General features: G+C 46.7%; 1 protein-coding gene across 1 annotated transcript in view; it reads left to right on the top strand.

Annotated features, from left to right (window-relative positions):
• SLC44A4 (solute carrier family 44 member 4) overlaps positions 1 to 13423 on the top strand; it is a 53575-nt gene extending 40152 nt beyond the window's left edge. Inside the window, exons 14-21 of the mRNA XM_060270465.1 lie at positions 617 to 719; positions 2841 to 3097; positions 5883 to 5977; positions 7674 to 7777; positions 9569 to 9642; positions 9740 to 9905; positions 10727 to 10811; positions 11514 to 13423. Coding sequence (XP_060126448.1) covers positions 617 to 719; positions 2841 to 3097; positions 5883 to 5977; positions 7674 to 7777; positions 9569 to 9642; positions 9740 to 9905; positions 10727 to 10811; positions 11514 to 11620 — 991 coding nt within the window. The 3' untranslated portion in view covers positions 11621 to 13423. The remainder of the gene's footprint in view (positions 1 to 616; positions 720 to 2840; positions 3098 to 5882; positions 5978 to 7673; positions 7778 to 9568; positions 9643 to 9739; positions 9906 to 10726; positions 10812 to 11513) is intronic.
• Positions 13424 to 14113: the final 690 nt, after the last annotated feature.

Raw genomic sequence — 14113 nt, 5'->3', positions numbered from 1 at the left:
TGGCCTATAGAGCTAGATGAGCGCGCAACCCCAGAGTTGTCCGCGACTGGACCTAACGGTCAGGGGTACCTTTACCTTTTAAAAGCTACACTGTGTACACAGCCATAGGACGAGTACATGAATGAAGAGAACAACTTTGTATTTCAATACTCGGCTGGTCTTTGACAGGAAGTCATAGCAGATATGTAATACTACTTGGCGTTTGATACCTAGTGTATAGTGGCAGAATGTAGCCGTTCCTGGTGACAGCTTCAGAGATTTTATACCCTAACACCTAGTAAAACCAAGGCAACAACATCCTGAAACCCTCCCATCCTCAGGTAAGAACGTCCGCTTCCAATTCTGAATCACAAATTTTTTGGCATGGCAAAGCTTGACATGTTGGCAAGCTTTAGAAATGTCCATGAATATCCAAGTTCAGCTCTTCACTGCTTTCCCCCTTTTCAGTTTTTGTTCCCAGTGGGGGACGTTTCTGTGTTCCGTGTCCCACAAGGTCTTCAACATTTCTGCCCTGAAGATGGCAAAAAGTGAGGGTGGTGTTGGGGCTCGGGGAGGCCCCCATTATTATTCCTTTCTCTTTTTATGTCCTCTTCCCTTGACTACTCCCCGTCTTCAGATATCTCGCCACCTCTGGAGCGCCCCTCTATCGCATCGCTCCCAAAAATGATAGTTCCCCAGACTGCATAGGGATCTCTGGGAACCAGAGCTGCAGCCCTATGGTGAGTCACAAACGTAGCTGAAGGATTTTGGTTCTCAGGTCTACCTCTCTAACTAGAGGGGATGGAGGATCAATTTGATTCGGTAAACATTTAAAGTCATTTCCACTTTCTGAAACAATATGTGGAGGGGAAAACGCCTATCCTTGGAAATTTGCACTTTTCTGAAGTTTGCTGACCAACCAATGTTTACAGAAATGTGTATATTAGGGGAAGGCGTGCATAAAAAATGAGGTTATTATGGAAAGTAATATGCAAAAAGTGCATTAGGTTAGGGAAAATTGCTAGCAAAATTACATTAGTCAAAACTGAATACAAAAGTGGGTTTATTAGGAGAAATTTGCATTAAAATGCTGACGAATTTTCATGAGGGTTTTAGAAGATTTTTTTTTAAAGCCATAAACGGCTACAGAATGTGGCGAACCAAATGTAAGATTGGAAAACAGAGATATTGAGAGGATCAAAATTAGCAGACACAGGTGAAACTCGGAAAATTAGAATATCGTCGGAAAGTGCATTTATTTCAGTAATGCAACTTAAAAGGTGAAACCAATATATGAGATAGATGCATGACATGCAAAGCAAGATATGTCAAGCCTTTATTTGTTGTAATTGAAATTATTTGTCATTAGGTGGGTCAATTATAAATGGAATGTAATTAATGAAATGTAATAGTGGTGTTTATTTTTGTATTATTGTAACTATTTGTTTTACTACTGTGGAATTTCCAAAAGAAAGCATTCGTAAAAATTAAAAGAAAAAGAAAAAATAATAAGTTGCATTACTGAAATAAATGCACTTTTTGACGATATTCTAATTTTCCGAGTTTCACCTGTATATCCATCCCTGCCCCTGACTAGCCCTCCAATTCTGGGCTGCTTTAGTGTCTCATCCTGACTTAGGGTTTTAATGAGGACAGTTATGGCCATTTTGGCTTCATAGGCAATGGAAAATGGAACCCAGAACCCAAGTGACATGGTGCAAAAATATCTTCTTATAAGTTCTCTGTCTTGCTTGGAGGGGGCAAACCACACTGGCTCTGGATACTTAGGGAGCCTCACATAAGATCTTTCGGGAACTCGGACAGCCCTGCGAGATCTTGCGTGAGCATCCCAGAATCGAAGCCCTGAGAGGGCTTAAAAGCTCTTTTTGCACCAGGTCCACTGGATTGCTCTCTACCTTGCTGCGAGGTGGGGAATGGGCTAGGGCAGGCATTGGCAACCTCCGGCCCATGGGCTAGATCTGGCCCACAGAGGCCATTTAACCGGTCCACGAGTCGCTCGGCAAGTCCCCCGCACACTGCACTAAACCGGCGCAGCACGGCACAGGGACTCGCCGAGTGGTGCCAGAAATGGCATCTGTGCACGCGCAGATACCAGAAACTGTGTCTGCGCATGCCCAGACACCGAAAATCGCTTCTGTGCAGGACATGCACAGACATGCACAGACGCGATTTCCGGCATTGCGCTGCGATTGTCCGTGGAAATGATCCGGCCCATAGCCGGAAAAGCTTGCCAACCCCTGGGCTAAGGCCCTCTCAACATGGCAGCTCTGGAAACCTGTGAGATTTCAGGATAGCATCCCAGAGCCCACATTAACATGTGCAGTTTCAACTGGCTATCCTTCAGCTGTATAAGGTTCGAATCATGCAATGTATGCACATGTGGATAGGACTGTACACACTGATATCTCAAGTTCCTCCAAATGCCAGAGTAAATAATTCCAATCGTGCTCCTCAGCACTGTGTTTAGAAGTGTATCTTCAATGCTGGGGGTGGCAGTTCTGTACTGCCTATTAATTTTGTGGTAGTATTTTTTTTCGTACAATAGGCTGTGAGGTAAGTTCAGTAGAGAATAGTGAACTAAGTTGAGGGGGAGGAGAGAGGTAAGGAAGGGGGAAAGTGTGAGGTAAGTTATTGAAGTGAGGTGAGTCAGAAAAGGACTAGCTCCTCAGCGATCTGAACCCAGGTCTCCCATCCTGACTTTTATATTTCTGCCAGTGTTCAAAATGGATTCTGTTTTGCTGGGGAGTAAATTGTGTTGCCCTGCCTCGGCTCTCCTTTTCGAGACCAGCCATTTCCATGCCCTGCCATTAGAGCCATGTTTCTTGCTTTTTTTCCTCCAGACATTCAACGCCTCCACCTACCGGCCCTGCCTGGTGGATTGCATCTTCTTCAAATACAATGACGAAGGGCTCTTCCAGCGCAACCTCTCCAACCTTCAGATCTACAACTTTGTGGGCCTCCTCTGGTGCATCAACTTAGTCATTGCCCTGGGGCAGTGTGTCCTGGCGGGGGCCTTTGCCTCGTACTACTGGGCTTTCAAAAAGCCCCAGGATATCCCAGCCTGTGCTGTGTTCAATGCATTCGTCCGGACGTTACGGTGCGCATCTTGTGTGGGGATTCCCACACGGTGGGCAGGGCATTGGGCAAGGGGAAGCTGCTTGTGTCACACGGAGGATCTGGTCCTCGCTCTCACCCTGCCGCCAGCCCTGCGTCGTGCCAGCATCTCCCTTGGGAATTGGAACATAGGAAGCTGTCTTCGACAGAGTCAAAGCATTGAGTCCATCTAGCTCAGTGTTGTCTACACCGAGTGGCAGCAGCTCTGCAGGGTTTCTGGAAAGAAGTCTCTCCCGGCCCTACTGGGAGATGCTGGGGATTGAACCTGAGACCTTCTGCCTACGGAGCAGAAGCTCTGCCATTGAGCTATGGCCCTTCTACTATTGGTAGAAGACTACAGAAGCCACTACATGGCTGTAGTGTTGCCTGACAACTGTAGGGCGAGGGAACCACCCAGCCATTGCTCATTTACATAGGGGTGGTCGTCAGAAACTGCATTTATTTGTTTGTTCATTTCAGGCACCCCCAAACTGCGGCCCTCCAGATGTTTTGGCCTACAACTCCCATGATCCCTAGCTAACAGGACCAGTGGTCAGGGATGATGGGAATTGTAGTCCAAAACATCTGGAGGGCCGAAGTCTGGGGATGCCTGGTTTATTTGTTTATTGTTACTATGATTAATTAAATTCGTATATGAGCCTATAGCCGCAAGTCTCATGGCTGTTCACAGGAATAATAATAATATTTTTTGAATTAATTTTTATTATTTTTACAAATTGTTGTTGTTTAGTCGTTTAGTCATGTCCAACTCTTCGTGACCCCATGGACCAGAGCACGGCAGGCACTCCTGTCTTGCACTGCCTCCCGCAGTTTGGTCAGACTCATGTTGGTGGCTTCGAGAACACTGTCCAACCATATTGTCCTCTGTCGTCCCCTTCTCCTTGTGCCCTCCATCTTTCCCAACATCAGGGTCTTTTCCAGGGAGTCTTCTCTTCTCATGAGGTGGCCAAAGTATTGGAGCCTCAGCTTCAGGATCTGTCCTTCCAGTGAGCACTCAGGGCTGATTTCCTTCAGAATGGATAGGTTTGATCTTCTTGCAGTCCATGGGACTCTCAAGAGTCTCCTCCAGCACCATAATTCAAAAGCATCAATTCTTCGGCGATCAGCCAGCTCTTACTGGACTTTGTATTTTTACAATTACAAAGTTATAAACAGAGAATCAAAAAGTATATCCATACAAAGAGGTTCCTCCGAATCCCAGGACTTGCCCCCATCCCTTCCATGGGGTCCCATTATAAACATTTAATACTGCATATTCTTTCATACTCCAATTTTTATATCAAACCATATTATCCGTGGTAATCGTTAAACTACAAGTGAGATCAAAATCCTGCTAATGTTTCCATCTGCTTACAGTAGTCTATAACGTATAAATTCCCCCATTCTTTAATAAAGCTTTTATCCTCTTGTTTCTGAGTTTTCCCGTCAGTTTTGCCATCTCGGCATAGTGCCGCCCAACTGACTGCAATGCCCTGGCCACTCTTGGTGGCTCCCCAAATATCTCAAGGAAGAAGATTCCACCTAAACATTAGGAAGAACTTCCTGACAGTAAGAGCTGTTTGACAGTGGAATTTGCTGCCAAGAAGTGTGGTGGAGTCTCCTTCTTTGGAGGTCTTTAAGCAGAAGCTTGACAGGCATATGTCAAGAATGCTTTGATGGTGTTTCCTGCTTGGCAGGGGGTTGGACTGGATGGCCCTTGTGGTCTCTTCCAACTCTATGATTCTATGATTCTATGGCTGGGAGATACCCTCTCTGACATTCTCAGGATCTGCTGCTACTCAGTGCGGACACTTGACCTCTCACCCTGCAAACTGGGGTGGAGAACCTCAGGCCCTCTCTGCCTGGCCTATGGGACTTGCTCCAGGCCATACCCTCATTGGCCCTGCTGCTGTACACTCTCCTTGAGTGCTTTTGCCTGGCTTGGAATGTGTTCTTGAACTCTATATAAAGCTTGCCTGCGTAGAGAGGAGTGAGTGGGAGTTGAAACTAGCCTACCAGAAAAAAGGGAACATTTATATTCGTTGCTCCGCCCTCTTTTCCCTGTGGCCCTTCCCACTGCTGGAATGTGGCCCCCGGAAGAGAATGTGACCCCCTGGACTAGCTGAAACGATTTGCCCATCCCTCCTCTATTTAGAGTAGCTGGCATTGTTTGTTTTGGGAGATGTACCTTAGTTCTCAAACTTAATCCGTTCCAAAACCAAAGCGTTCCAAAACCAAGGCATGCTTTCCCATAGAGAGTAATGCAAAACGGATTAATCCGTTCAAGACTTTAAAAAACAACCCCTAAAACAGCCCTTTAAGATGAATTTTACTATCTAACAAGACCATTGATCCATAAAATGGAAGCAATAAACAATGTACTGCAGTCACACGATCGATCAATCAATCAGTAGCTGAACTGGGTTCAACACAGTCACAAAAAACAAAACAAAAAAAGAGCCGCAAAAACAAAAATGCAAAATAAATAGCAAAAACAGACAGATCTCAGCACTCAACACTCAAAATGGAAGTGTAACACCCAAAACATAGCATGTTTGGCTTCCGATAAAAGTTCGCAAACCAGAGTACGTACTTCCGAGTTTGCAGTGTTTGGGTTCCAAGTTGTTTGAGAACCAAGGTACCACTGTACATGAAAACGTAAACCTTGGATAAGAGCAGCAACCTCAGCCTTAATTAGGAATGGTGTCAAAGTCTGGAGTTCCTCGTCTTGACCCAGGACGTTTCAAAAGGCAGCTCCGCCTTACAGGACCTCTCCTCTTTCTCCGCAGATACCATATAGGATCTCTTGCTTTTGGTGCCCTCATCCTCACTATCGTCCAACTGATCCGCATCGTGCTGGAATATATGGACCACAAATTAAAAGGCAAGTGATGAATCAACCAGGCGAGAAGGGCAGGGCAGGAATAAATACCCGTCACGGTCAGAATAACTGGAGTTGGGGTGCCCAGTGTCCCTGGAAGTAGGCTAGCACTAAAGTATTTCACAATCTGAAAGGGTTTCTGAGCTGGTCTGTTATGTTGCTGGCCCTAACATTAGGCAGGGTGTGGCAGCTTCATAGAATCATTGAACTGTGGAGTTGGACGGGACCCCAATGGTCATCTAGTCCAACCCCCCTGAAATGCAGGAATCGTTGAAGATTTTCAGACTGTTCAGGTACCGATAGTTCAAATTACAGTTGCTGCTTTGTAGTGGTACCTCTGGTTACGAACTTAATTCGTTCTGGAGGTCCGTTCTTAACCTGAAACTGTTCTTAACCTGAAGCGCCACTTTAGCTAATGAGACCTCCTGTGCCGCCGCACCGCCGGAGCACAATTTCTGTTCTCATCCTGAAGCAAAGTTCTTAAGCTGAGGTGCTATTTCTGGGTTAGCGGAGTTTGTAACCTGAAGCGTCTGTAACCCGAGGTACCACTGTAGTGGGGTAGGAGAGTGGGGGTGGGGGGAACCACTTCTGGCAACCAATGTGCCCCTTTTGGGTTTCAGATAGTACATGGAAAGACGAATATAAAAAGCCCGGGACACATTTTCACGGCCCTCTAGTGGCTAGGACGGCTCATTTACCAGAAGTCATGTATTTAGCGTTAACTCTGGTGTTGTATACTCGATTTTGACCAAACGAAGCCTCCTAGAGCAAAATATACATCAGTATGAACCCTCCCCCCCCAAAAAAAACCCCATGACCACAAAATAATAATAAATAATTAAAAACAAAACATTCATTTCCCCCCTTTATGAGGCATCCTTAAGGCGTAACGGTAATTTTAATACAGAGGTAAAGGGACCCCTGACCATTAGGTCCAGTCGTGACCGACTCTGGGGTTGCGGCGCTCATCTCGCTTTACTGGCCAAGGGAGCCGGCGTACAGCTTCCGGGTCATGTGGCCAGCATGACAAAGCCGCTTCTGGCGAACCAGAGCAGCGCACGGAAATGCCGTTTACCTTCCCGCTTGAAGCGGTACCTATTTATCTACTTGCACTTTGACGTGCTTTCGAACTGCTAGGTTGGCAGGAGCTGGGACCGAGCAACAGGAGCTCACCCTGTCGCGGGGATTCGAACCGCTGACCTGATTGGCAAGCCCTAGGCTCAGCGGTTTAACTCACAGCACCACCCGCGTCCCCCCAATACAGAGGTACAAGAATGCAAAAAAAAAACCAAACAAATTTCAAATGCCGTAATATTCAACTTAGGATGTTTAGTTAGGTTGAGATTTTGCACTTCCAGAGTTAATGCTAAATACGTGACTTATGGTAAATGAGACACCGTAGGCCATAGCTGTCAAGTTCTCCCTTTTTAAAAGGGAAATTCCCTTATGCTGAATAAGCTTCCTCGTGAGAAAAGGGAAAACTTGACAGCTATGCCGTCGATGCCAGAGGGCTGTGAAAATTTGAGTCCCGGGCTCTTTAGACTCTTCTACTGTCTGAAACCAAAGGGGCACATTGGTTGCGAGGTGTGAAATACATTGATGTTATTTTCAGCTCTCCTACCCCACTAAACTGGGAACAGCCAATGGGAGCGTGTCCTTTTGAAGCCCCAGCTACCTAATTCTCCTGTGGCGTTTGCAGGTTCCAGCAACAAGGTTGCCAAGTGCCTGCTTTGCTGCATGCAGTGTTGCTTTTGGTGTCTGGAGAAGTTTGTCAAATTCCTCAACAGAAACGCCTACATCATGGTAAGCCTTGCAGGTGGGCCACCCAGGAGGTCAGGGGTCTTAACAGTGGCGGTTGTGAGGGAAACAGATGGGGACGCCTGCGGGGGAATAGGAGGCGAGGGAAGTGAATGTGTATCCTGGAGGAGGCTTAAGAGCCACTGTGATGCGTCTGGGGGTGGGAAACCGGCAAGCCCTAGGCTCAGTGGGTGGGGTATAAATAAATAAATATTATATTTATTATTGTTGTTGTTGTTGTTTAGTCGTTTAGTCGTGTCCGACACTTCGTGACCCCATGGACCATAGCACGCCAGGCACTCCTGTCTTCCACTGCCTCCCGCAGTTTGGTCAAACTCATGTTCGTAGCTTCGAGAACACTGTCCAACCATCTTGTCCTCTGTCGTCCCCTTCTCCTAGTGCCCTCAATCTTTCCCAACATCAGGGTCTTTTCCAAGGACTCTTCTCTTCTCATGAGGTGGCCAAAGTATTGGAGCCTCAGCTTCACGATCTGTCCTTCCAGGGAGCACTCAGGGCTGATTTCCTTAAGAATGGATAGGTTTGATCTTCTTGCAGTCCATGGGACTCTCAAGAGTCTCCTCCAGGTATCTGAAGAAGTGTGCATGCACACGAAAGCTCATACCAAAATATAAACTTAGTTGGTCTTTAAGGTGCTACTGAAGGAATTTTTTTATTTTTCCTCCAGCACCATAATTCAAAAGCATCAATTATTCGGCGATCAGCCTTCTTTATGGTCCAGCTCTCACTTCCATACATCACTACTGGGAAAACCATAGCTTTAACTATACGGACTTTTGTCGGCAAGGTGATGTCTCTGCTTTTTAAGATGCTGTCTAGGTTTGTCATTGCTTTTCTCCCAAGAAGCAGGCGTCTTTTAATTTCGTGACTGCTGTCACCATCTGCAGTGATCAAGGAGCCCAAGAAAGTAAAATCTCTCACTGCCTCCATTTCTTCCCCTTCTATTTGCCAGGAGGTGATGGGACCAGTGGCCATGATCTTGGTTTTTTTGATGTTGAGCTTCAGACCATATTTTGCGCTCTCCTCTTTCACCCTCATTAAAAGGTTCTTTAATTCCTCCTCGCTTTCTGCCATCAAGGTTGTGTCATCTGCATATCTGAGGTTGTTGATATTTCTTCCGGCAATCTTAATTCCGGCTTGGGATTCATCTAGTCCAGCCTTTCGCATGATGAATTCTGCATATAAGTTAAATAAGCAGGGAGACAATCTACAACCTTGTCGTGCTCCTTTCCCAATTTTGAACCAATCAGTTGTTCCATATCCAGTTCTAACTGTAGCTTCTTGTCCCACATAGAGATTTCTCAGGAGACAGATGAGGTGATCAGGCACTCCCATTTCTTTAAGAACTTGCCATAGTTTGCTGTGGTCGACACAGTCAAAGGCTTTTGCATAGTCAATGAAGCAGAAGTAGACGTTTTTCTGGAACTCTCTAGCTTTCTCCATAATCCAGCGCATGTTTGCTATGCGCTGGATTATTATTAATTATTATTATTATTATTATTATTATTATTATTATTATTTCTGCTCCCTAAACGGTGGCGTTGCAACCCCCAGGCTCTTTCCTCTAGCAAAAAAAATTGATTGGGAATCAGTGGTGGAGTGTGGATTGTGGAACCCCGTAAAATTCTAGGCTGGGGTGTGTGGTTCTATCTTAATCCCAATAAAAACTTGGGGGCAGGGTGTGTGGTGTTGTTGAGGGAGGGGAAGGGCATAGTCCTACATCCTTGCAAAAGACTGATCTTATTTCCTTTGTCTCTTCCAAACCCTTCCCCTCCTCAGATTGCCATTTATGGAAAGAATTTCTGTGTGTCGGCCAAAAATGCCTTCATGCTACTGATGCGTAATGCTGCCAGGTAATGGGGCGAGAGGGTGGGGGTCAGCAGGGGCCAGGGAGAGGCAGGGGTGATGATGGACATTCTTGGTTCGAACCTCCCCTTTCTACCCCTGCAGGGTTGTAGTCCTGGATAAAGTCACTGACCTGCTGCTGTTTTTTGGGAAGCTCTTGGTAGTTGGTGGAGTTGGCATTCTGTCGTTCTTCTTCTTCACGGGGCGAATTCCCATCGATAAACCCGAGTTCAAATCCCCCGTCCTCAACTACTATTGGCTGCCCATCCTGGTATGTGTAACTGTGCCCATTTCCATAGCTGCCAAGTTATCCCCTTTTTTTAAGGGATTTTCCCTTATGCTGAATAGGCTTCCTCGCGAGAAAAGGGAAAACTTGGCAGCTATGCCCATTTCTTAGGCCTCCGCCTTTTCTCCCTCAATCTCTCTCTCTCTCTTTCCTGGCCCATTTTAAGGCAATTCTGCACTATTCCAATCCAATATGGCGGCTAAGATGCACCGATTTGCGTTAGCTTAACTAAAAAGTGGTACAGACCCCCTCCAAAAAAACCAAAGTTGCTGACAAAACTGCAAGGAATTGCTGGGGGTGAAGAACCTTGGTTGTCTCAAGAACCAAGAACCTTAGCTCAGGAAATGCTTTCTATGTGCCTTGTTGGACAAATGGCCCGAGGAGAGGCTAACCTGTGGCCTTCTGGATGTTGCTGACATCCATCATGGCCAATGGCCAAAGGTAATGGGAGTTGTAGCTCAGCAAATTCTGAAGGGCTACAAGTTAGTCAACTTAGTAGCTTCTTGTGTCGCTTCACAAAATAATAGCAGAAACCGCTGAAGAAAGAATATGAGTTGTCCCCAACAAACTGGGAGCTTTAAAAATATGGCGGGCGAGAATATTGTGAACTAGCCTTTGGCAAACCGGTGTCCTTGAGCAGATGTGGACTACAACTCCAAATCTTTGAACTCGTCCCACATCCACTATGGCCACCTTGGGTGAGGCTGATGGGAATTGTGATCCAAAACATCTGATTCCAATGGCGGAAGTCTTGCCCCTCTCACCTCATGCCATGTTTTCCCCCCTTCTCTCTCTCTCTGCTTCAGACTGTTGTGGTAGGCGCCTACTTCATAGCCCAAGGCTTCTTCAGCGTCTACAATATGTGTATCGACACTCTGTTCCTCTGTTTCTGTGAGTAATTCTCCTTGCCCATCTTGCCCTAATCATACTCTACTGGAAACTTGGGTGGCTAACCTGGGGCTCTGCAGGTGTTGCTGGACTCCTGCTCCCATAAGCCCCAGCGGGCGTGGTCCATGGCCAGGTATAATGGGAGTTGTAGTTCAGCAATGCCTGGAGGGGCTCCCCTCTCCACAGATTAACCATTTGTTTGCTAATCCCGCCCTGTGGAACGCCCTCCCACCAGATGTCAAAGAGAAAAACAACGACCAGACTTTCAGGGGACATCTGAAGGCAGCCCTGTTTAGGGAAGCTTTTAATGTTTAATAGATCGTTGTAGTTTAATACTTCTGTTGGAAGCTGCCCAGAGTGGCTGGGGAAACCCAGCCAGATGGGCGGGGTATAAATACAGTGGTACCTCTACTTACGAATAACTCTACTTACGAATGTTTCTACTTACGGACGGAGCTCCGTCCGCCATCTTGGATGCGGTTTAGATAGGATTTTTCTACTTACGAATTTTTAGATAGGGTTGCTTTGACTTGCGATTTTTTTCTCCCAATGCATTCCTATGGGATTCGACTTACAAATTTTTTCAACTTACGAATGTGCGTTCGGAACACATTAAATTCGTAAGTAGAGGTACCACCGTAATAAATTATTCTTATTCTTATTCTCTGATGGGACCTGAGGCAATACTTTCCTTTTCCCCTGCAGTGGAAGACCTGGAGCGGAATGACGGCTCCCAGGGGAAGCCGTATTACATGTCCAAGTCTCTCATGAATATCCTCAACAAGAAGAACAAGAATGGAAAGGCCACGTAGAAGACAATTTGGTGTTACTGGTCCACATCATCTCTTGCTACAGTATATCGCTTCCTGGCTTCCCAGGCCTGTCTCAAGAGCATCTTAACACATCCCTTCACCTCCTTTCCTTTCCAGTGTATTTTGAACACATTTCAGCCTTTTGGGCCTCGCCACTCTTGCCTCATGTTGTCTTGCTCCGTGTCGGCCACATTGATTTCTTAAAACGGTGCCATATTTAGAGCCCACCTTTTAAATGAAGGCAGCCATTTTAGCATGTTGCCCTTCCCTCTGGTCCACCCATTTAAGGTTGTATCCAACAAAGATGCCCTGTTCATGCCAAGGGGCGCTGACTTGCCCCACACATTGGGGAGGCACATCACACGATGTCACGCGATGTGTTCTGCCCAGTGTGTGAGCGCTCGTGTGCCAGGCTGGGCGCTGCCACGATGCCAGTGCTTCCCCACGCGTTGATTCTGTGCCAGTGCCAACTTTTCCCTCCATGCAGCCCATACCTGCTAAGTCTCCCGCTGAAAAATGCGAGATCAGCAGCTGCGCGGCACCGGAAGTTGCGTAGAAGCCACTTCCGGGGCTGGCTCTTCCAATGTGTGGTCGATATTTCCGATGTTCTCCCGCTAGATATCTTGCTGGATTTCTCGGCCATGGCAAAAGAAGTGTCCTTTCCTTTAGGGTTTATGCAACTTCTCAGTAAACAGCAAACAGCATCTTCCAGGTCTGTGTGCTGTTCTCTGGGTAAAATCGGGTGATCAGGAAGCACTCGGGAGAGCCTACGGTGTGGTAAGCTCAGTGTTAGCCTATTCCCCCAGCTTTTGCAGTGAGGAGAAGTAGACTTAGTGAGGTGGCTGGAGGCTACACTTGATCTTTCCCCCAACTGGTTACAACTACTCCATGGCAAGCTTTTCAAACAGCTGATATAACTCACACCTGGCCCAACTGTGCCAATTCCTGATTACATCTTTCTCTTTCAGAGTATCTTGACCTTTTTTTTTTGGTGCTTTTGCATCGGCCGCACGTCCAGTGGTGTTCCTATCCCAGCTGGTACCGGGTGCATGTGTGACCCGTATGGGGTGCCACTGGCGCACAGCAGCCCGTACGGACTGCGCCTGTGCGGGCAGAGGTGAGGGGCGGACCAGTGAGGGGCACACCGGGTGTCACCCCCCCCCCAGGGTGGCAGCCGGGGTGGACCGCCCCCATCGCCCCCCTTGCTACGTCCCTACGCACGTCCAACTAAGAGTTGTGCTTTCAAATCCAGTGAAACAAATGGGCTGAATCGCACTTAACTCTGCCTTCCATGGTAATAATTTTGTTGCCTAAGTGCCTTCATTGACAAATTGTGTTATCCTTTTCCCACTTAATTTCCCAGTGATTTTGTGCCAGTTCATTGACTCCTAAACTATTTTGACTCCAATCCACTTCCTGTCAGCCATTCTGTTTGGTTGGTTTTTTTAAAAATTCATACAGTGGTACAACATGTTGCATACGGGATCTGTTCCGGAGCCCCGTAGGCAACATGAGCAGTACGCAACATGAAGTGCCGCGTCTGCGCATGTGCGTGGCGCGATTCGGCTCTTATGCGCATGTCATTCGTCGCGTCTGCGCGAACCGCCAAACCCGAAAGTAACCCGTTCTGGTACTTCCGGGTTCGGCGCATACATATTCTGTGTCATACGCAACCCACAATTTGTAACAAGAGGTATGACTGTACTGCTAAAAATGTACTGTATATAGCCTTTTTTTCTTTCTGTACAAAAAAAATCTATTTTATAGAAAGGATACAAATTTATTAAAGCTGATTTTAAGTAAGCCGCATTGTCTCTCTTATTCACGTAAGCGAAGGATTATATTTGCTGATATTATTATTATTCTTTGGCGATCACTCTTAGTCAAGTAAGATTGTCTTCCATGAATACCGTATGGCCTACGATACTGCTTAATTGGCAAGGTGGCTTCTGAAGTTGTTGGGGGCTTTTTAACCCTGCTTTTCATTCCCGTTCCCTTTTCAGGAGGTTGGAGGTCATCCTTGACAGTGAATTTATTCCATGCACCCAGCTGGAGAGTTTGCTTGCAAAGGTATTTTCATGGGGTGGAATCCAATGGTGCGTTATTACAATGGTTCCATCAGTGAAAGTGTTTCTGCTTGCCAGGTGGAATAATCTCCTTTCTCCTCCTGCCCCCTGCCACTACTTGCTATTCTATGGGTTCTCCCACATACCCCACACCACTTTGGGGAGGGGAGAAAGCCCTGTTGTGGTAATGGGACTTGTACTACTAGCTCCAGCTAGCACAACTATTTAGTTGGAGCCGGCTCATTTTGCTATTTCAGTGGAACTGCATGTGCCACAAGAAGAGGGGTGTGATTGCCAGGATATAGCGGCAGATACTTTGCTCTGCTGTAGATGCAGCCTCTGAAACAAATCTGAGGTTCTCATGCATGTGGGGCAGGTGTCAGTTTCTGCATCAGATGCATGTGTGTCTGGAATTTCAGCAGGTGCA

This window comes from Zootoca vivipara, chromosome 2, assembly GCF_963506605.1.
Source record: "Zootoca vivipara chromosome 2, rZooViv1.1, whole genome shotgun sequence".
Classification (NCBI taxonomy): domain Eukaryota; kingdom Metazoa; phylum Chordata; class Lepidosauria; order Squamata; family Lacertidae; genus Zootoca; species Zootoca vivipara.
This window is presented reverse-complemented; position numbering and strand designations above follow the sequence as displayed.